Source organism: Theropithecus gelada, chromosome 16 (genome assembly GCF_003255815.1).
Source record: "Theropithecus gelada isolate Dixy chromosome 16, Tgel_1.0, whole genome shotgun sequence".
Lineage (NCBI taxonomy): Eukaryota > Metazoa > Chordata > Mammalia > Primates > Cercopithecidae > Theropithecus > Theropithecus gelada.
In genome coordinates this window covers 72128781-72150043 of record NC_037684.1, presented here as the reverse complement: position 1 = coordinate 72150043, position 21263 = coordinate 72128781, and the positions used below count along the sequence as shown (strand labels likewise).

Genomic DNA, 21263 nt, shown 5'->3' with positions numbered 1-21263 from the left:
TCAAAAGAGTGCAACTGTTTGTCTCTCACACCTATCTGTGACCTGGAAGCCCCCTCCCTGCTTCCAGTCTTCTTCCCTTTGCTTCAAGTTGTCCGACTTTCCAGTGTGAACCAATGTACTTCTTACATATACTGATTGATGTCTCATGTCTTCCTAAAATATATCAAACCAAGCTGTGCCCCAACCACCTCAGGCACATGTCATCAAGACTTCCTGAGGCTGTGTCATGGGTGCGTGTCCTCAACCTTGGCAAAATAAACATTCTAAATTAACTGAGACTTGTCTCAGATTTTGGGGGTTCATAGTACTAATGAGAACATTATATTTGCATCTTGCTTAACCACTTACGGACGTATTTAACATTCATTTTCCATTAGTACCCAGTGGTACAATTTTGTGACTGAGGCATTTGGACACTAATCATCTCTTTTTTTTTCAGAAAAATAAAACCTAAGTGAACAATATGATTAAAAATATCAGCTAGCTGGGCTCTTGTAATCTATGTATTAAAACAATCATTTAATGTGTTCCCTTTTAAGCTATTTGGCTGCAGTGCTGTCTAAGAAACCTTAGATTTGCTCTTCTATGATTTGTTAGGACACGAAATAGCCAGGTAAACACAACAAGGTTGAGGCTCATTCCACGTGGGCCTGCGCTACTTTTCTGTGCATTAAGGAGACCATAAAAACATCAAAACTATAAGCCAATGTGCATCAATTGAAAATTTTAAAAACAGTAATATACACAAAGAAAACTATTTATTTTTGTTCAAACAAATGTTTTATGGATTTTGTAATTTTTTTAAGAGACAGAATCTTGCTATGTTGCCCAGGCTGGAGTGCTGCAGTGCCATAGCTACTCACAGGAACAATCACTGTGCACTGCAGCCTTGAACTCCCAGGCTCAAGTGATCTTCCTGCCTCAGCCTCAGGAGGAGCTGGGACTACAGGTGTGTGCCACTGTGCTCAGCTTTTGTAATTCTCCCCCAGTTGAAAAATAGACAAATGTTAGACAAATACCCTTAATCTGGGTCAAGCATAGCTGAATTACGTTTTGTTTTTGGTTTTTTTTTTTTCTTACCAACTCTATAGTTTATATAGCTTGTCATTCTTGGATCCATTTTGAAATCCCCAGAAATAGACTCTTACTGTGAGTGAAACCACATGGTTGAACTAAAAGGTTCCTGTTACATGTCCAGGGGAGATGTCCATGTGCAGCTTTACACGGAATTTGGGGTATTAAGAATAGAATTGATTCTGTTTGGTCACATTTGCTATTGAAGGACTCTAGATATCATTGCCATCTTAGTCATCAATCACTCCAGTTATGGCCAGGTAGAGAGACATAACTTATGTGAGCTTTACTTTAAAAATTCAAATATTTGCTTGATTTAACTATTTCAAAACCACTGTACAATTGCATAGCAATAGACACATTTTACTAAAATTGGGATTAAAACATTGTAACTGCAATAGCAATTACAGATGTACTCATGTAAGAAAATCACAAAACTTTTAACTTAAAGAACAGATTAATCAAGTCTTGCAGGTTTATATAACATACAAAAGTGTTCACCTTGGATCCTTTTATTTTTTTTTTCTTTTATTTTTTTATTTTTATTTTTTTTAAATTTATTTATTATTATTCTACTGTAAGTTGTAGGGTACATGTGCATAACGTGCAGGTTTGTTACATATGTATACTTGTGCCTTGTTGGTGTGCTGCACCCATCAACTCGTCATTTACATCAGGTATAACTCCCAATGCAATCCCTCCCCCCGCCCCCCTCCCCATGATAGGCCCCGGTGTGTGATGTTCCCCTTCCCGAGTCCAAGTGATCTCATTGTTCAGTTCCCACTTATGAGTGAGAACATGCGGTGTTTGGTTTTCTGTTCTTGTGATAGTTTGCTAAGAATGATGGATTCCAGCTGCATCCATGTCCCTACAAAGGACACAAACTCATCCTTTTTTATGGCTGCATAGTATTCCATGGTGTATATATGCCACATTTTCTTAATCCAATCTGTCACTGATGGACATTTGGGTTGATTCCAAGTCTTTGCTATTGTGAATAGTGCTGCAATAAACATACGTGTGCATGTGTCTTTATAGCAGCATAATTTATAATCCTTTGGGTATATCCCCAGTAATGGGATGGCTGGGTCATATGGTACATCTAGTTCTAGATCCTTGAGGAATCGCCATACTGTTTTCCATAATGGTTGAACTAGTTTACAATCCCACCAACAGTGTAAAAGTGTTCCTATTTCTCCACATCCTCTCCAGCACCTGTTGTTTCCTGACTTTTGAATGATCGCCATTCTAACTGGTGTGAGATGGTATCTCATTGTGGTTTTGATTTGCATTTCTCTGATGGCCAGTGATGATGAGCATTTTTTCATGTGTTTGTTGGCTGTATGAATGTCTTCTTTTGAGAAATGTCTATTCATATCCTTTGCCCACTTTTTGATGGGGTTGTTTGTTTTTTTCTTGTAAATTTGTTGGAGTTCTTTGTAGGTTCTGGATATTAGCCCTTTGTCAGATGAGTAGATTGCAAAAATTTTCTCCCATTCTGTAGGTTGCCTGTTCACTCTGATGGTAGTTTCTTTTGCTGTGCAGAAGCTCTTTAGTTTAATGAGATCCCATTTGTCAATTTTGGCTTTTGCTGCCGTTGCTTTTGGTGTTTTAGACATGAAGTCTTTGCCCATGCCTATGTCCTGAATGGTACTACCTAGGTTTTCCTCTAGGATTTTTATGGTATTAGGTCTAACATTTAAGTCTCTAATCCATCTTGAATTAATTTTCGTATAAGGAGTAAGGAAAGGATCCAGTTTCAGCTTTCTACTTATGGCTAGCCAATTTTCCCAGCACCATTTATTAAATAGGGAATCCTTTCCCCATTTCTTGTTTCTCTCAGGTTTGTCAAAGATCAGATGGCTGTAGATGTGTGGTATTATTTCTGAGGACTCTGTTCTGTTCCATTGGTCTATATCTCTGTTTTGGTACCAGTACCATGCTGTTTTGGTTACTGTAGCCTTGTAGTATAGTTTGAAGTCAGGTAGCGTGATGCCTCCAGCTTTGTTCTTTTGACTTAGGATTGTCTTGGAGATGCGGGCTCTTTTTTGGTTCCATATGAACTTTAAAGCAGTTTTTTCCAATTCTGTGAAGAAACTCATTGGTAGCTTGATGGGGATGGCATTGAATCTATAAATTACCTTGGGCAGTATGGCCATTTTCACGATATTGATTCTTCCTATCCATGAGCATGGTATGTTCTTCCATTTGTTTGTGTCCTCTTTAATTTCACTGAGCAGTGGTTTGTAGTTCTCCTTGAAGAGGTCCTTTACATCCCGGATCCTTTTAAATAATAAACATCCAAGTGTGGTTAGTGTTTGGATACCAATCATTCACATATGATGAGGGGTAGAAAACCTGAGATGATGCAGAAAAACTTTAAAAGTGACCCCAGGCACACTAAACCCTTTAAAAGTGAACCCCAGACAAACTAAAATCAGTTAGTAAGACAAAGCACATCAAAGTATACCTTTCGTTAAAATCTAAATTAATTGCAGTTTTTACAGAAATTTAAAATGTGTCAGTTTGGTTACATTTATTGAATAAATTTAACAGAGGAGTAATCTCTTATGAATTAGAGCTCCAGGGACTTAAAAATAACTGTAAAATTTCTGTCTCTTCTCTTTATTAACACAGATAATTATTACCTTTACTTACCATACACAAGACAGTTAAGTAACTGAGTATTTCACCAAAAACATACAAGAATTATATCAGAAATCTGAACGCCAAAAGAAAAAAGATAACTAACCTTCAACAAGTAGCTCTCCACGCTGTTAAGGGCAGACCTCTTTATTCCTGGAATATGTCTTCTTTTGAGATCTTCACTATCAATAAAATTTCCAGCACAAGGTGGCTCTAGGACTGGCCTTGTAGTATAAGCAGTGAATGGAGATCTGGTCTGCTCTTTCTCCACAGTAAGTTGCGCACTGACCTCTGCTATCTTCTCATTAGTTCTATGAAGATTGCAAAAGACAAACGCTTCGTATTTCATTTTTTCCTAAATGATTCCTAAATGACTTCAGTTGTTCTAAAAGTTGCCATAAGAGTAAATGGAATATACCATAAGCCATGTTTTAACTCTGAAAATGTGTTAGAGCATGCCTACTGTATCCAATTATAGTTTTAACATTGTTCTAAAGAAGTACATATGTTTCTAGGGGGATTTCTAACAAACAGTTCAAACGAGGGAGGGGACAGAAAAGACTATCAGTGATGTACGGCTTCACAGTTAACACTTGTTGCCTGTCTGGAATGATTCTACTCATAAGATTCTTAAGATGTCATTAGAATTACTTGTATTCCAAGGGTAACTATGTGAAATGATGAAAATATTAATTTGCCTGACAAAATAACCATTTCACTGTGTATAAATATATCAAAACATCACATTGTACTACTTAAATATATACAATAAAAAACTAAAAGTAAAAATAAAAGTTAGAAATACTTGTATTTAGTAAACCAGTTAGAGATTTTCTAAAAAACTATCTCTCAAAGACATTTTCAAACAATTGTTTTCACCGCCCTTGTACATTTCACCCATTATCTGGAAAAAAATTGAGCATTTGGCACTGAAGAATCATTCAGGGCAACTTTTCCTAGGGCAGAATAAGACTGCTGAAATCAAAGAGAACTAAAGCAGCATCGAGGACAATCAGCTCCTAACACTGTGGCCCATGCATCAGAGGTGAGGCCCGCCCTTTCTGTCTTCCACATACCCCCTCAGGCTGACCCAGGTGTTATTTTTTATCACTTAGTAAGTTATACTTCCCTTCAACCCTATGTTAATCATTCTCTACTTCACAGGTGTGCCTTTATGTGGACTGGAAAAACTACACAGAACACTTCTTCTCAAGGCACCCTCTAATGATTACAATCAAGCAAAGTGAATTTACTGAGTGCCAGAATGTGCCCAGAGTAGTCGTACTTGACCCTTTCAAGTTAATTAAATTCATTAATATTTCGAATTAAGGGAATACTGACAAGCAATTTTTATAATGGTATCACTGTCTAAATTATGAAGCTTCATAAATACTTAGCTGAAAACCTAACAGATAGGTTAACTATGTAAGAATATTAAGGGGTGAGGGGAAGCCACATAAAAACAACAAAAAACAGCAGAGACATGAACTGTCCTGGACTAAGATCTTAAAGGTTACGTTCATTTACTGTTTTCAATTTTACTTAAAGGTTAAGTTCATTTACTATTTATAATTCACAATTTTCCAAAATTGTATAATCTAGTTAGCTTTCACTTCCCACAAATCTCACGAACCTGTCTCACTAAAAGTTATGCTTCTGAAGGCAAATTAATGAGCTTAACTTATTTTCTATGATTCTGTGTATTGACTTACCTATTCAGTTCACTTGACAAGGATTCTCTAACTTTTACTTCTTGTAGGTAGAGTTCCTTATATATTTCCAATTTGGTTTTAATAAAGTCGGCTTGTGGAGTTTTTATTCTGGAGATTTCAGATTCCAGATCTTTGATTGTGAGTTCCATCTGAGTGTTTATTGAAGTAGTATTATCCTCCCTTAACTGTGCTAATTGTTCTTGAGATACTGCTGCTTGTTTCTAAAATAAATTAAAAGGGAACATTTTAAAAGTAATTATAACTTGAATAATTACTGTGTATTTGTTTCCTTTTGTTTGGAGTCAGTGATTCAGAGAACAATTTTAAGTATGTGATTCAGAGAACAATTTTAAGAACGATGTGAAGAAAGAAAGAAGCTCAAGTTTAACATATTTATCATCAGTACCAACTGAATTAATAATTGAATCTGAATTGTAGAACAATTCTCCAAAGAATGACAGAACCAAGTTAAAATTTTAAAAGTGGAACAATGTAACTTAAAAGCAGTTCAAGAGTGTGGCTAATTTTTTAAATCACAATTTTTTTTAACTTTTTCTATTAGTCTTGTTTTATGCCAACTGGCTTTAGTATCAAATGATTCTCTAGTGAGAATTATTATTATGGAAGATCAATTTAGTTATAAGAATGATGCAAACGAAAATATTTAAATGGAGAAACAAATACCACCTTCCTTCTAGAAATCTACCAAACAAATTGCTATAAGGAAAGTAGAGAAAACATGTATATATCCAAAATAAAATTTGCAGCGAAATGAATGAAAGCACATTACAGATAAATAAACCAACCTGCAAGGTGAGAACAGCTTCGTTTAATTTTTCTTCTATCTCCTTCCTTGCTGTTTCTTCAATCAACAGTTTATGCTGTTCAGCTTCAGCATGTTTTAACATATTTTTCTCCATATAACTTTTGAGGTGTACTACTTCTTGTTTCAGCTGCTTCTTATTCTTCTGTAGTGTTTCACATTGCTTTTGTATTGCTTTCATAGAGAATAATGTCTGTTGAAGTTGAAGAACTTCATTCTCTGCATCCAGATGTAGACATCGTGAAGGGGCAGTTTCCTGTGCTTCTGTAAGGTCAACCTGCATGAGTAAAACAATATAGTTTGGTAATGAAGAAGGCAGACTGAAAATGGTCTAACATAAAACATTTTATTTTATTTTATTTTATTTTATTTATTTATTTATTTAATTTAATTTAATTTAATTTTATTTTATTTTATTTTATTTTGATGGAGTCTCACTCTGTCACCCAGGCTAGAGTGCGGTGGTAGGATCTCTGCCTCCCAAGTTCACGCCATTCTCCTGCCTCAGCCTCCTGAGTAGCTGGGACAACAGGCGCCCGCCACCTCGCCCGGCTAATTTTTTTTTTTTTTTTTTTTGTATTTTTAGTAGACGGGGTTTCACCATGTTAGCCAGGATGATCTCGATCTCCTGACCTCGTGATCCACTCGCTTAAGCCTCCCAAAGTGCTGGAATTACAGGCATGAGCCACCACACCCGGCCAAAACTAATAATTTTTGAAATAAATTCAGTTGCAATAAAATGTTACCTATACTGTTGTAGATTCATAAAATACAGACCCTTCGATTACTCAGAAAATTAAAAACAAAGTTAAAACCACCAGAATTCACAAAAATATATCCTTTACTTTCATCATCTTTGCCATACAACATTTGGACTTGATCTTAGACTTCTGTTTTTCTATGATTGTTTCCTCCTTAAAATGGCTCTAAGTCACCCCCTTAGCACAAAGTCTCTTATTCCTTTAACCCATTATCATTCTCCATAATTTGCAAAGAAGTTTTAGGGGCATCATATTGAATTATCTGGGCCTGAGTCAATAAATGGCTCCCATAATAAGACTCTGAAAATAAGACTCTAATTAATAAATCTTGAAAAAAAAAATGGATTCCAATACCATAAGTCTTTTGCTGAACTGCAAATGTCTTATGCTAATTTGAGTTACATTTCAAAGAGTAATGATACTTGGAGTTAAGAAGCAATCACATCTCCCAGTATAAAAGTTCAATGGCATTATCCATACCATTTTTTCTGAAGAAAAATGCCTTAACTCAGTAGCACAATCTTGTAATTCATTGTTACTTTATACAAAATAAGGAAGCACATTAAATAATGACAACAAAAAATTACACTGAAATTTCAGTGGTGCTGAGTTGGAAAGAACTGCTTTCCTTTGGAGGAAATAATGATGATTGTTTTTTATTTTATAAAGGTAAGTGAAGTGGTGGTTTTAAAACACCTACAAATTGCTTGCCGCTTCTCCCATGACATTCCCTCTCCTGAATACAAGCTGGCATTGACAACCAGTTTCTCGTGAACATAATGTGGCAGAACTGCTGTGTGACTTCTAAGGTTGGTTACAAAAAGTCATACAGCTTCTACCTGACTCTCTCTCTCTAGGGACACTTGACCTTAAAATGCAGCCAACATGTTGTGAGAAAGCCCAAACCACACAGTGAATCCTCATGTAGGTAGGTGTTCGAGCTGACTTCCCTACCTAACGTCCCAGCCAAAAGCCAGCTTCAAATGCCGCACAGGTGAATGAACAAGGCTTCAGACGATTCTAGTCCCCAGCTTTAAGTCACCTCAGCTGATGCCAAGTAAAGAAAAAGTGAGCTGGCCCCACTGAGCCTTGCCTAAAACTGCAGATTGTGAACAAAATAGATGTTGTTTTGAGACACTGCATTTTGTTATATACCAAGAAACAACTGATACAGATATCAACACTACATATGGACTGTACAACAACAAAACAACAAAAACTACTAAAACATGTAGGATTACCATTGAACCAGGAGCTAAGCGGAAGATGAAAGGATCTACAGAAGAATAATCATAAAAACAAGAAGAGTTTTAAAGAGACTTAGTGGAAGCCTGATGGTCCTCGAAGAAGCTGGTAGGAAGGGTTTACAAGGATAGGGAAGAAAGTGATACTGGAACCTGAAGGAAAGGGCACTGTTACTACACAACTGCTGAAAGTAAAACCAATGCAAGAGATAAGCTAAAGAAAGACTACTACATATAAAGGAACCAGGACTTTCTGGGTTCAAGTATCTGTTTCCTTTTTATAGCCTCTCCACATGTCAGATTCCCAAATATAGACAGTCCTTGACTTAGCATGGTTTGACTCACCGTTTTCCAACTTTTTATAAAGCGTGAAAATGATATGTGTTGAGTAATGAAATGATATGCGTACGCCTCTTGGCTTACAGGGGTGGTTACACCAGCTCGCTTTTTCTTTACTTGGCATCAGCTGAGGTGACTTAAAGCTGGGGACTAGAATCGTCTAAAGCCTTGTTCATTCACCTGTGCCGCATTTGAAGCTGGCTTTTGGCTGGGACGTTAGGTAGGGAAGTCAGCTCGAACACCTACCTACATGAGGATTCACGGTGTGGTTTGGAGTTCTCACAGCATGTTGGAAATTATCCTGATGTATCTCACAGCACGTAAATGGAAAACCCTCCCACAACTTCTGGTATTTGCAATTTATGATGGCCCATAAATTGCAAATATCAGACATAACAAATGCAAATGTCATCCAAACATAACACCATCCTAACTTGAGGAGCACCTGTATTGCTGAGATAAATGGCCTCTGGGACAAGATCAAATCCAGGGTGCTGCCAGGAGAACACAGTCTGAAGGTGAAGCCAAGACTGTCAGTGTAAGACCATTTTTTAAGACCTCAGAAAGATTTAAGGTGCTGCCTCAAATTCCCTTAAAGATCTTAAGGGTATACGCATCTTAAGGCACTGTCCTACTACACAGAACAGTGTGCTTCCTTCACAGGAAGCACAAGGTGAAGTGCTTACCTGAAAGAGATCTGGACAAGTGGTTTTTCCAATGACAAGAACTCAAGTAAAATTCACAAGAGACTCTAAGAGAATTATAGTAACAATAGCACTGCTTGCTAGCTTGGCTTAAAAGACACCAAGACAGTAAAAATGAAAAGAGGCCTTAGGACCTAAGAAGTTCTATAGGGAGGAAGCTGGCTGAGGAAACTACTTAGCTGGAAACACAGGTCATTGCTTATGAAAAGGATACAACAAAGAGCCAAGAAGGCACCACAAAGAGCCACAGAGGATGGTTCCCACAAAGTCCAAATCAAAGAAGTGGAAGCACACATCAGGCTGTATTTCAGAACTGCTATGGTCTAGTATTTCCTTTGTGACTTCCATTTTCTCTCTGTTCAATAGGAGGGTCTCCAGCAGTTTAGGAGAATGCTGGGTGGGTGAGTGGTAGAAAACTTGTCCCTTTAGTTCTTAAGTCTTTGTGTTGACAAGAAATGCACTCAAGGGGTTATACCACAGAAACCACAACCCAGGGTGAATCCCTACTGGACATGATAAAGATGGTAGGATCTTGCACTTCAAGCCTGAGCTTGCTGCCATATTAAATGAAACATGTATATGTGTGGTGGGGGGTTAGGATCTTGTACTTTAAGTCTGAGCCTGCTGCCATACAAAATGAAACCTGTGTGTGGGGTGGGAGGTAATAATTACAAATGAGTGTGATTTTCCAAGTGGTAGAAATTTTTGAAATTATAGTTATGGGGTCAGTTGTGCAGGTTTTAAAACGTGTCTATACATTCCTTAATATGCACAGCATAGACAAAGACATCATTGAGATGGCTGACTGGGAATACCCAGTACTTACCTCTTTCAAAAAGAAAAACCAAAACAGCAAGTAGGTAACCACACCTTGAGGAAAACACCAAAGAGAACATACTGGAATTCAGCAGGATATTGATAGGGATCCTCTGATGACAGAAGGAATGGGACCTGAGGTAGCCAGCCCGGCCAAGATCATCTCAAAGCCTGGACAGATTCCCCCAAATCCCTAGCCCCACAGCACCCTATACCTATGGAAATAGGTGGTCACCTAATAGCCCACCAGGAAAACTACTCTAGGTCAAAGGGATCCTAAGTGTATGCTCTCTAGAGCCTAGGAGCCACCTGACTGACACCACTGCCACCAACAGCAGCCCTATCCCCTTCAGTGGCAGTGCTGTGCATACCTGTACATACCTTTAGGAGGCTGGAGGATTGGCCCGCTCAAGTGTACCATGCAGGAACCTGAGAACAAGCCTGCTAAACCCACCAGGGGCGGCACCCATGTGAGCCATATGAGAGCCTGAAGACGAGACCACTTTGCTTGCTGCTGCTGTTGTTGCTATCAGTGTTCACATACACTGTCCAGGACCCTGAGGAGCAGCCTACCCCACCCAGGCCTGTGTGCATTTACCCAGGCCCTGTCTACCAATAATACCAAGGAGAGTCCTACTGCCCCACCAGCACCTGCACATGGCATCCAGGAGCATAAAGACAGGGCTGCCTCACCAGCCACTGACAAAGGCTCCTGCACATGCCTTCAGTGAACCTGTGGACAAACCTGCTCCACACACTGCCATAGGTGCCTACCCAAATGTTCCTCATAGGGGGCCAGAGAAATGCCCACGCAGCCTACTTTCACCACTACCAGTGCCCATGCATGCTACCAAGGGATCCAAGGTCCAGCCCCCAGCTGCTACTGTCATCTCCAGTGCTACAGTGTCACCAAGGTCCTTTGGGCTGGCCTGCTACTGCTACCTCTGATCCCAGCACACACCACCTAGAGGCCCAAGGGCTAGCCCACTCAGGTAACCCACTGCCATCAAAAACTGGGAAGCATGGCCTGGTGCTGCCAGCCACACATACATACTTGTGTATGCCATCAGTGTGCCTGAGGACTGGCCTGCTGTCCTGCCCATCACCATCAAGGCCTCACCACAGCATCCCCTGCTACTAACAACCACACCGTAAGCCACTGAGGAACTTACAGACACTGGTGTTGATTACAGCAGAAGAAAGCATAAGTATATAGAGACTACACCAATGCACCCACCCATCATCACTGCCAGAGTACCATATCCAACCAACAACATAGATACATCTACAGAAAAAGTCAACCCCTAAAACTAGATGAAGTGACTGTTACACCAGCTGCACAGTTATCAACATTTAGGACAGAGCCCAAAGAAAACAGTAACAGATCCCAAAGAAAACAAAACCTATAAAATTCAAAATAATGATCTTAAAGAAACATAGTGAGATACACAATAATACAAACGAATCAGGAAAGATTCCTGATAGGAAAGACAGGTAATACAAATGAATCAGGAAAACAATTTATGATCTAAATAAGAAATTCAACAATGAAAAAGATAGCATTAAAAGGAACCAGAAATCCTGGAACTAAGAATTCAATACATAAAATAAAAACAACTGAGAACGCTGGCAATAGACTAGATCAAGCAGAGGAATGAATTTCCGAACTTGAAGAGAGGTCTTTGTATGAGGTCAGGCAAATAAAAAGCAAAAAGGAAAACAAAAGAAAATAAAAAGAATGAAGACAGTGTATGTGATATATGGGTCATCATGAGCAAAAATTTTTTGAATATTGTGAGTTGCAGAAATAGAAGAGATGGGAAAAGGCACAGAAAATGAAATAATAGCTGAAAAACTCCCAAGTCTTGTGAGAGATGTAAACATCTAGATACAGACGTCTCAAAGATCCCCAAAGAAATACAATAAAAAATGTCTTCTCTGAGGCACATCAGAGTAAAATGTCAAAAGTCAAAGACAAAGAGCAAGAGAAAAACACCAAGTCATATACAAGGGAATCCATATCAGATAAACAGCATATTTGTCAGCAGAAATCTTAGAGGACAGGAGAGAATGAGATGATATATTTAATATGCGGGAAGAAAAAGACTGCCTGTCAAGAATACTATATCCAGCAAAACTATCCTTTAAAAACAGGGGCCAGGCGCAGTGGTTCATCCCTGTAATCCTAGCACCTTGGGAGGCCAAGGTGGGGGTACTGTTTGAGCTCAGGAGTTCAAGACCAGTCTGGGCAATATGGCAAAACCCCGTCTCTACTAAAAATACAAACTATTAGCCAGGCATGGTGGTTCATGCCTGTAGTCCCAGCTACTCAGGAGGCTGAGGCACAAGAATTACTTGAACCTGGGAGGTGGAGGTTGCAGTGAACTGAGATCATGCCACTGAACTCCAGCTGGGGCAACAGGGTGAGACTCTGTCTCCAATAAGTAAATAACTAAAACTGAAAAAGAAGTAATGTCTCAGACAAGCAAAACCTGAAGGAATGCATCTCCACTAGACTGATCCTACAAGAAATGCTTACAGGAGTCCTCAATCTGGAAGCAAAAAGACAATGTCCGCCACCATGAAAATAAAAAAAAACCCGTAAGACTCACTGGTAGAGAAGGTACAGAAATGAAAAACAGAAAGGAATCAAATATTATCACTACAGAAAACCAGCAAATTGTAGAGGTAAACAATAAAAGAGGAAGATAGGAACAAATGATAGATAAAATAATCATTAAACAATTAATAAAATGAAAGGAGTAAGTCCTCACCTATCAATAAAAACTTTGAATATACATGATTTAAATTCCCCAATTAAAGATATAGATAGACTGAATGGATTACAAAAACAAAAACAAAAACAAAAGACCAAATGATATGCTGCCTACAAGAAACTCACTTTACCTGTAAAGACACATAGACTGCAAGTGAAAGGATGGAAGGATATTCCAGGCAAATGGAAACCCAAAGCATGCAGGAGTAGCTACATTTATATCAGACAAAATGGATCTTAAGTTAAAAAAAAATAAAAGAGAAAAAGAAGGCCATTATATAATAATAACAGGATCAATTCAGCAAGAGGATACAACAGTCATAAAGGTATACACACTCAATACCTTAGCACACAGATATATAAGGCAAACATCACTGAAACTAAAGAGACAGATAGTCTCCAGTACAATAATAGATGGGGACTCCATCACCTAACTTTCGGCACTGAAGGGATCATCTAAACAGAAAATCGACAAAGAAACATCGAAATGAACCTGCACTATAGACCACATGGACCTAGCAGACACTTACAGAACATTTCATTTAAAAAGCTGCAGAATACACATTCTTCTCATCAGCACATAGAACATTCTCTAGAATAGACCATATGTTGAACTTAAAAACTCGTATCAAATATCTTCTCAAACCACAATGGAATAAAAATGGAAATCAATAATGACAAAACTCTGTAAATTGTACAAACACATGGAAATTAAACAGCATGCTCCTGAATGAACAACTGGGCCCATCAATAAATTAAGAAAAAAAATGGAAAATACCTTGAAACAAATGAAAATGGGGGAAAAAATCAACCCCTATAGAAAGTGATAAAAGAAGCACTAAGAGGACAATTTATAGCAATTAACAACTACATCCAAAAAAGAGAAAGACTTCAAATAAACAACCTAACAATGCACCTGAAGAAACCAAAAAAGCAAGAACAGACCCAAAACTCAAATGTAGTAGAAGGAAAGAAATGATAAAGGCAGGGTAGAACTGAATGAGGTAGAGTAATAAAGCAAAACAAACAAAATATCCTTCAAAGTAAAAAATGGTTTTTGGAAAAGATAAACACAACTGATAAACTGCTAACTATATTAAACAAGAAAAAAGAGAAAACTCAAGTAAATAAAAAGAGAAACAGAAAAGGAGATATTATAACTGATAGCAAAGAAATATGGGGTCATGAGAGACTATTATGAACAACTATATGCCAACAAACTGAAACCTAGGGAAAATGGATACATTCCTGGAAATGCATAACCAGCTAGAATGAACCAAGAAGAAATGGTCTGTTCATTACCCGAACAGACCAATAACAGGTAATGTAATTGAATCAGCAATAAAGTTTACCAACAAAGAAAGGTCTAAAACTGGATAAGTTACTCTGAATTCTACTAAACTTTTAAGGAAAAACTAACACCAATTTTTCATAAATTATTCCAAAATCTTCCTAGTTTATTCTAAAGGTCAGCATTAGTCTAGGGCCAAACCCAGACAAGGACACAACTACAAAAGAAAACTACATGCCAATATCCCTGAAGAACACAGATACAAAAATTGTCAGAGAAATAAAGGAGATCTGGATTGGAAAACAGAAAGTCAAATTGTCTCCCTGTGCACATGACCTGATCTCATACACAGAAAACCATAAGCATGCCACCAAAAAAGCCTGTTAGAACTAAAGAATTCAGCAAAGGTTCAGGCCACAAAATCAGCATACAAAAATAATGCCAATAGCATGTGTAACATTTCTATACACTGATAATCAACTAGCATAAAAACACAGCAAGAAGGCAGTCCCACTATTCTAGCTACAAAATAATAAAATGCCTCAGAATAAAGTTAACCAGAGAGATTTTGTAAAGACCTTTACAAAAAAAAAAAAAAAAACCACTCCAAAACACCGATGAAAGAAATTATAGAGGACACAAACATGGAAAGATATTGCATGCTCAAGGACTGTAAGAATATTGGTTAAATAACCTTATTACTGAAAGCGGTCTACAGACTGAATGCAAGCTCTGTTAAATATCAATTTTTCATGTTTTTAGGGGGAGACAAGATGGTCACCACATGCAGCCAGGAAATGCCTCTCTGTGTGAGAGAGAAACCAAAATATCAAGTAAATTATCACACTTCAAGCAGGTCTTTGGAGAGAAAACACTGAAATTTGATAGGTAATGCAGGCATCAAGGCTGAAGAGGAAGAAATCTGGGAAGCCTGCACAGTCACCAAGCACTAGAATCGCTCCCCAATCCAGAAAGCAAGGAAGGGGTGAGTGAAGGAACTGTGCACCACCACACCCACACTCCCAGCGAGGAACTCTGGGATACTAGCTCCCAGAGATTCCTGGACCCACACAGACATCTGAATTTGCAAGAGGAGCTGCCTGGAGAATAGGCAGAGGCAGAGCTCAAACCCGCATACAGCCCAGAAGGTTTTGCACCTGGTACAGCTGCAGCAAAACGTGACCACAGGCACCCATCCCCCAAGGCTCTCCATCTTGCTCTGAGTGACTCTAGCTCCTGCTTACTGCCAGGCCAGCAGACAGTAGGGCTGCATTTACTATGGGACTGCAGCATATCTGGTATGTGTACCTTCTTGTCCACCAGCCCCTCCCAAGGCCCCTGCCTGGCTACTCACACAAGGGTAAGCACACAGCACAGCCTCCACTGCCCCATCTGAGTGCTTTGCTGGAGGCCTGGGAGCAGTTCAGCCCCCACCCCCAGCACAGCCAATGCTCAATCCCATAGGACCAGAAGACAAAGTCATGAACCTGGTCTCAATACCCCAGGATTCAAGCACACTGCTCAAGTATACTGAGCTGGTATCTGTGGCCTGAGTTCAAGAAGAGGAGGCGCTTTCTCTCTTACAATACCAAGAAGAGGGAGGCCCAAGTTCATATGCCAGTGTGGGAGCCAGGTGAGCTCCCTCTACAACAGTGGTACCCAACCTTTTTGGCACCAGGTGCTGGCTTTGTGGAAAACAATTTTTCCACAGACGGCGGGGGTCGGGATGGTTTCGCGATGAAACTGTTCCACCTTAGATCATCAGGCATTAGATTCTCATAAGAAGCATGCAACCTAGATCCCTCACGTACACAGTTCACAACAGGGCTTGTGCTCCTATGAGAATCTAATGCCGCTGCTGATGTGACAAGAGGCAAAGCTCAGGTGGTAATGCTCATTCACCAGCCCTCCCCTCACTCCCTGCTGTGTGGCCCAGTTCCTAACAGACCAGTACTGGTCTGCCACCTGGGGGTTGGGGACCCTGTTCTACAAGACCTGTGCGGGAAGGGTGTAACCTGTCTGTCCACAGCCTCTGCCTGAGGGAGCACCACAGCCTGAAACAGCTAACAGTCCAGTTGATCTGGGCACGGAAGGCTGGGGGACAAAACTACCTAGTTGGGCCTGCCCTGAGGGCAGACACTGGAGGGAGGCCTGGTTGGGTGAGTGCGAGCTGGGTGGTCCCCACAGCTGTCTGCTGGGCAAAATACCCTGGGCTGCAGGCACCACACCAGGTGCACACCCACAGAACCGCAGCCCTGCCCGGAGATCCTCCCTCCTTGACCCACAGTATATCAGCAGACCACCCGCAGATCTGCAGACATACTGTACAACCTGCTCTGACTCTACCAAACCCAGAGGAGCAGCATGTCCCCACAGAGTTGTAGGTCTCTTGGCAACCTAACTTTTGGCTTGGGCCGCCCTAAGGGTGGGGAGGTGTGTAGCCCTCAAAATTCAGGTGTGGCACCAGTGGTTGGGGGGGGCTCTCCCAAGTTCCAGGAACTGATTTGGTGAGAGGGTTATCTCTTGCCTTCCCAATCCTACTTCTCCCTCTTCACCAGAGCACTACTGCAAACACGCTGAAACAGAAAAGAGGCTTGCCAGCCCGTACTCTAGAGCACCATCTCCTGGATTGCAGACTGAGTTACACCACCAAACAAAAATCATTATATACCTTCAACACACCCAATGCAGGAAAGTAGCCACAAGGAAGGAACCTGTGTAGAGTCCTGGCCGTCTGAAACCACCCAGAACAAAAGCCAATCAACTATACACAATACACACCATAAACCTTCAAGGGAAAAAAAAGGAACATAAAAACAAAAATCCCCATCCAAATGACAGGAATTTCAAAAAGATAAAAAAACATCAGCACTTTCAGATGAGGAATAATCAGCACAAGAACTCTAGCAGTTCAACAAATCAGAGCGTTTCATTACCTCCAAAAAAACATGCTAGCTCCCCAGCAATAAATTCTTACCAGATTAAAGTGTAATGACGTGCTTTATGACAGACATGCAATTCAGAGTCTCAATGGCAACAAAGCTCAATGAGATTAAAGAGAAAGTTGAAACCCAATCCAAGGAAGTATAACCATTCAAGAGTTGCAACATGACAGAGCCATTTTTAAAAAGAATCAAATTGAACTTCTGGAGCTGCAAAATTCAACACAGGAGGGAGCTTCAAAACCAGATGAGATGAAGCGGTGGGAAGGATTACAGAGCTCAAAGACCAGTCTTTTGAATCAGTCCAGTCAGACAAAAATAAAGAAAAAACAATTTTAAAAATGAACAGGCCGGGCGCGGTGGCTCACGCCTGTAATCCCTGCACTTTGGGAGGCCGAGGCGGGCGGATCACGAGGTCAGGAGATCGAGACCATCCTGGCTAACACGGTGAAACCCCGTCTCTACTAAAATACAAAAAAAAAAAAACTAGCCGGGCGAGGTGGCGGGCGCCTGTAGTCCCAGCTACTCGGGAGGCTGAGGCAGGAGAATGGCGCGAACCCGGGAGGCGGAGCTTGCAGTGAGCCGAGATGGTGCCACTGCACTCCAGCCTGGGTGACAGAGTGAAGACTCCGCCTCAAAAAAAAAAAAAAAAAAAAAAATGAACAAAACATCTGAGGAATGTGGGATTTTGTAAAGACACCAATCTATGTATGACTCATTGGCATTGCTGAGAGGGAAAGAGAGAGAGTAATCAACTTGGAAAACATATCTGAGGATACAGTCCATGAAAATTTCCCCAATCTCATTAGAGAGGTTGATGGAAAAATTCAAGAAATTCAGAGAACCTCTACAACCATCCCCAAGATACACAGCCCATCAGACTTTCCAAAGCCAACATGAAAGGAAATATCTTACAGGCAGCCAGAACAGCTGCATCAGGTGAACAACTGACCTCTTTCTGGCAAAAACCTTATAAGCCAGATGAAAGTGGGGCCTATTTTCAGCATCCTTAAAGAAATTTCAGCCAAGAATTTCATATCACTCCAATCTAAGTCTCATCAGTGACAGAGAAATACAATCTTTTCCAGACAAACAGTAAAGAAATTCATTACCACTAGACCAGACTTACAAGAGATTCTTAAGGGGGTTCTAAATATGGAAAAGAAAGAGCAATACCCACTACCATAAAAACACACTTAAGTACATAGCCCACAGACCCTATTACACAGCTACACAATCAAGAGTACAAACCAACCAGCTAAAAACATCATGGCAGAATCAAAATCTCACATATAAATATTAACATTGAATTCAATGGTCCAAATGCCTCACTTAAAAGGCAGAGTAGCAAGTTGAATTAAAAAAAAAAAAAAAAAAAAACCCCAAAAGAATCAACAGTCTGCTATCTTCAAAAGACACATCTCATATGTAATGGCACCCACAGGCTCTGAGTAAAGGGATGGACAAAGATCTGTCATGCAAATAAAATGCAAAAAACGAGGGGTTGTTATTCTTAGATAAAACAGACTTACTTTAAACCAACAACAGCCAAAAAAGGAAAAAGAAGACAAAAAAGGACAACAACAGCCAAAACGACACAATGATAAAGGACTCCATTCACCAAGAAGACATCTCTATCCTAAATACATACCCACCCAACACTGGAGCACCCTCATTCAAAAACAACCGAGTACTTCCAGACCTACCAAAAGACTCAGTCACACAATAACAGTGGTGGGCTTCAACACCTCATTGATAGTGTTAAGGCAAATCATCGAGACAAAAAAACTAACAAAGAAATTCTGGGCTTAAATTTAACATTTGACTAATTGGACCTAACAGACATCTACAGAATACTCCACCAAACAACCACAGAATATACTTTTTTCTCATCTGCACAAAGAACATACTCCAAGATCAACAACATGTTTGGCCTTAAAGCAAGTCATAATAAATGTTTAGAAAATGAAATCACACAACACCATACTCTTGGACCACAGTGCAACAAAAATAGAAATGAATACCAAGAAGATCTCTGAAAACCACACAATTACATGGAAATCAAACAACTGGCTCCTAAATGACTTTGGGAAAAGAAAGAATTTAAGGCAGAAATCAAATAATGATTTATAATAAGCAAAAAGAAACATCATACCAAAACTTCTGGGATACAGCAAAAGCAGCAGAAGAGGAGAGTTATAGTGCAAAACAAACATGTCGAAAAATTAGACAGATCTGTAATTAACAATCTGACACCATGCCAAGAGGAACTAAAAAACCAAAAGAAAATAATCCCAAAGCTGGCAGCAGAAAAGAAATAACTAAAATCAGAGCATAACTGAGAAAAATTGAGGCCCAAAAATCCATACAAAGGATCAATCAAACCAAAAGTTGACTTTTTAAAGGGATAAACAATACTGATAGGCCACTAGCTAGCTAGATAAATAAATAAACAAACAGAGAACATCTAAATAAGCACAATCAGAAACGACAAAGATGACATTACAACCAATCCCACAGAAATACAAAAGATCCTCAGAGACTACAATGAACACGATTGTATACACACAAACTAGAATATCTAGAAGAAATGGATAAATCCCTGGAAACACAACAAAGATTGAACCAGGAAGAAATTTAAATCATGAACAGACAAATAACAAGCTCTGAAATTGAATCAGTAATAAAAAACCTACTAGCCAAAAACAGATCCAGATCAGACTGACTCACAGCCAATTTCCACTAGACATACAAAGAAGAGCTGTTAACATACCTAATGAAACTATTTCAAATTATTGAGGAGATACTTCTCCCTAACTCATTGTATGATGCCAGCATCATCTTGATACTAAAAACCAGCAAAGATACAACGAATAAAGAAAACTACAGCCCAATATCCCCGATGAATGTAGACACCAAAGTCCTCAACAAAATATCAGCAAACAAAATCCAGCAACACATCAAAAACTTACTTCACCACAATCAAGTCAGCTTTATTTTTGTAATGCAAGTTGGTTCAAAGTACACAAATCAATAAATGTGTTTCACCACATAAACAGAATGAAAACAATGAAAAAAAAAACCCATATGATCATCTCAAAAGATGCAAAAAAGCTTTCAATAATGTCCATCATCCCTTCATGAAGAAAACACCCGACAAATTAGGCATCAAAGAAATAGACCTCAAAATAATAAAGGCCACTCTATAACAAACCCACAGCTAAAAACCATACAGAATGGGCAAAAGCTGAAGTTGGGGCTGAATGCAGTGGCTCATGCTTGTAACCCCAGCATGCTGGGAGGCGAAGACAGGAGAATCACTTGAGGCCAGGAGTCTGAGACCAGCCTGAGCAACAGAGTGAGACCTTGTCTCTATAAAACAATAAAGAAAAAAATTAAAGAAAAAAGAACAAAAAAAGTTGGAAGCATTCTCCTTGACAACTGGAACAAGACAAAGATGCTCAGTCTCACCACATGTATTCAACATAGTACTGGAACTCCTAGCTAGAGCAGTTAGGCAAAAGAAAGAAAGAAAAGGCATCCAAAAAGGAAAAGAAGCCAAACTATCTCTCTTTGCTGATGATATGATTCTATACCTAGGAAACTCTAAAGAGTTTGCCAATTTATCCTGGAACTGATAAATGACTTCAGTCAGGACACAAAAATCAATGTAAAAATATCAGTAGCATTTCTATATACCAATAAAGTTCAAGCTGAGAGACAACTCAAGAATGTAATCCCATTTGCAACAGCCACACACAAAAGAGCAAAATACTTAGGAATGCATCTAACGACGGAGATGAAAGGTGGCTACAAGGAGAACTACAAAACACTGCTGAAAAAATCATGACACCAAACAGATGACACCAAAAAAAATGGAAAAACATTCCATGCTCATGGATTGGAAAAATCAATACCATTAAAATGGTCACACTGCCCAAAGCAATCTATAGATTCAATACTATTCCTATCAAACTATTAATGTCATTTTTCACAGCATTAGAAAAAACTATTCTAAAATTTCATACAGAACCAGGACCCCTAGCTATCACCACATACAGAAATTAATGAAAGCTGAATTACATTCTTAAAAGACCTCTAACTATAAAAATCCTCCAAGAAAACCTAAGAAATA

The 21263-nt window shown here is 39.3% G+C and overlaps 1 protein-coding gene across 1 annotated transcript in view; it reads right to left on the bottom strand.

Moving 5' to 3' along the window:
• LOC112610183 (coiled-coil domain-containing protein 144A-like) overlaps nt 1-21263 on the bottom strand; it is a 78153-nt gene that overhangs the window by 8760 nt on the left and 48130 nt on the right. Inside the window, exons 13-15 of the mRNA XM_025363508.1 lie at nt 6239-6532; nt 5433-5653; nt 3827-4031 (exon numbers count right to left, since the gene is read on the bottom strand). Coding sequence (XP_025219293.1) covers nt 3827-4031; nt 5433-5653; nt 6239-6532 — 720 coding nt within the window. The remainder of the gene's footprint in view (nt 1-3826; nt 4032-5432; nt 5654-6238; nt 6533-21263) is intronic.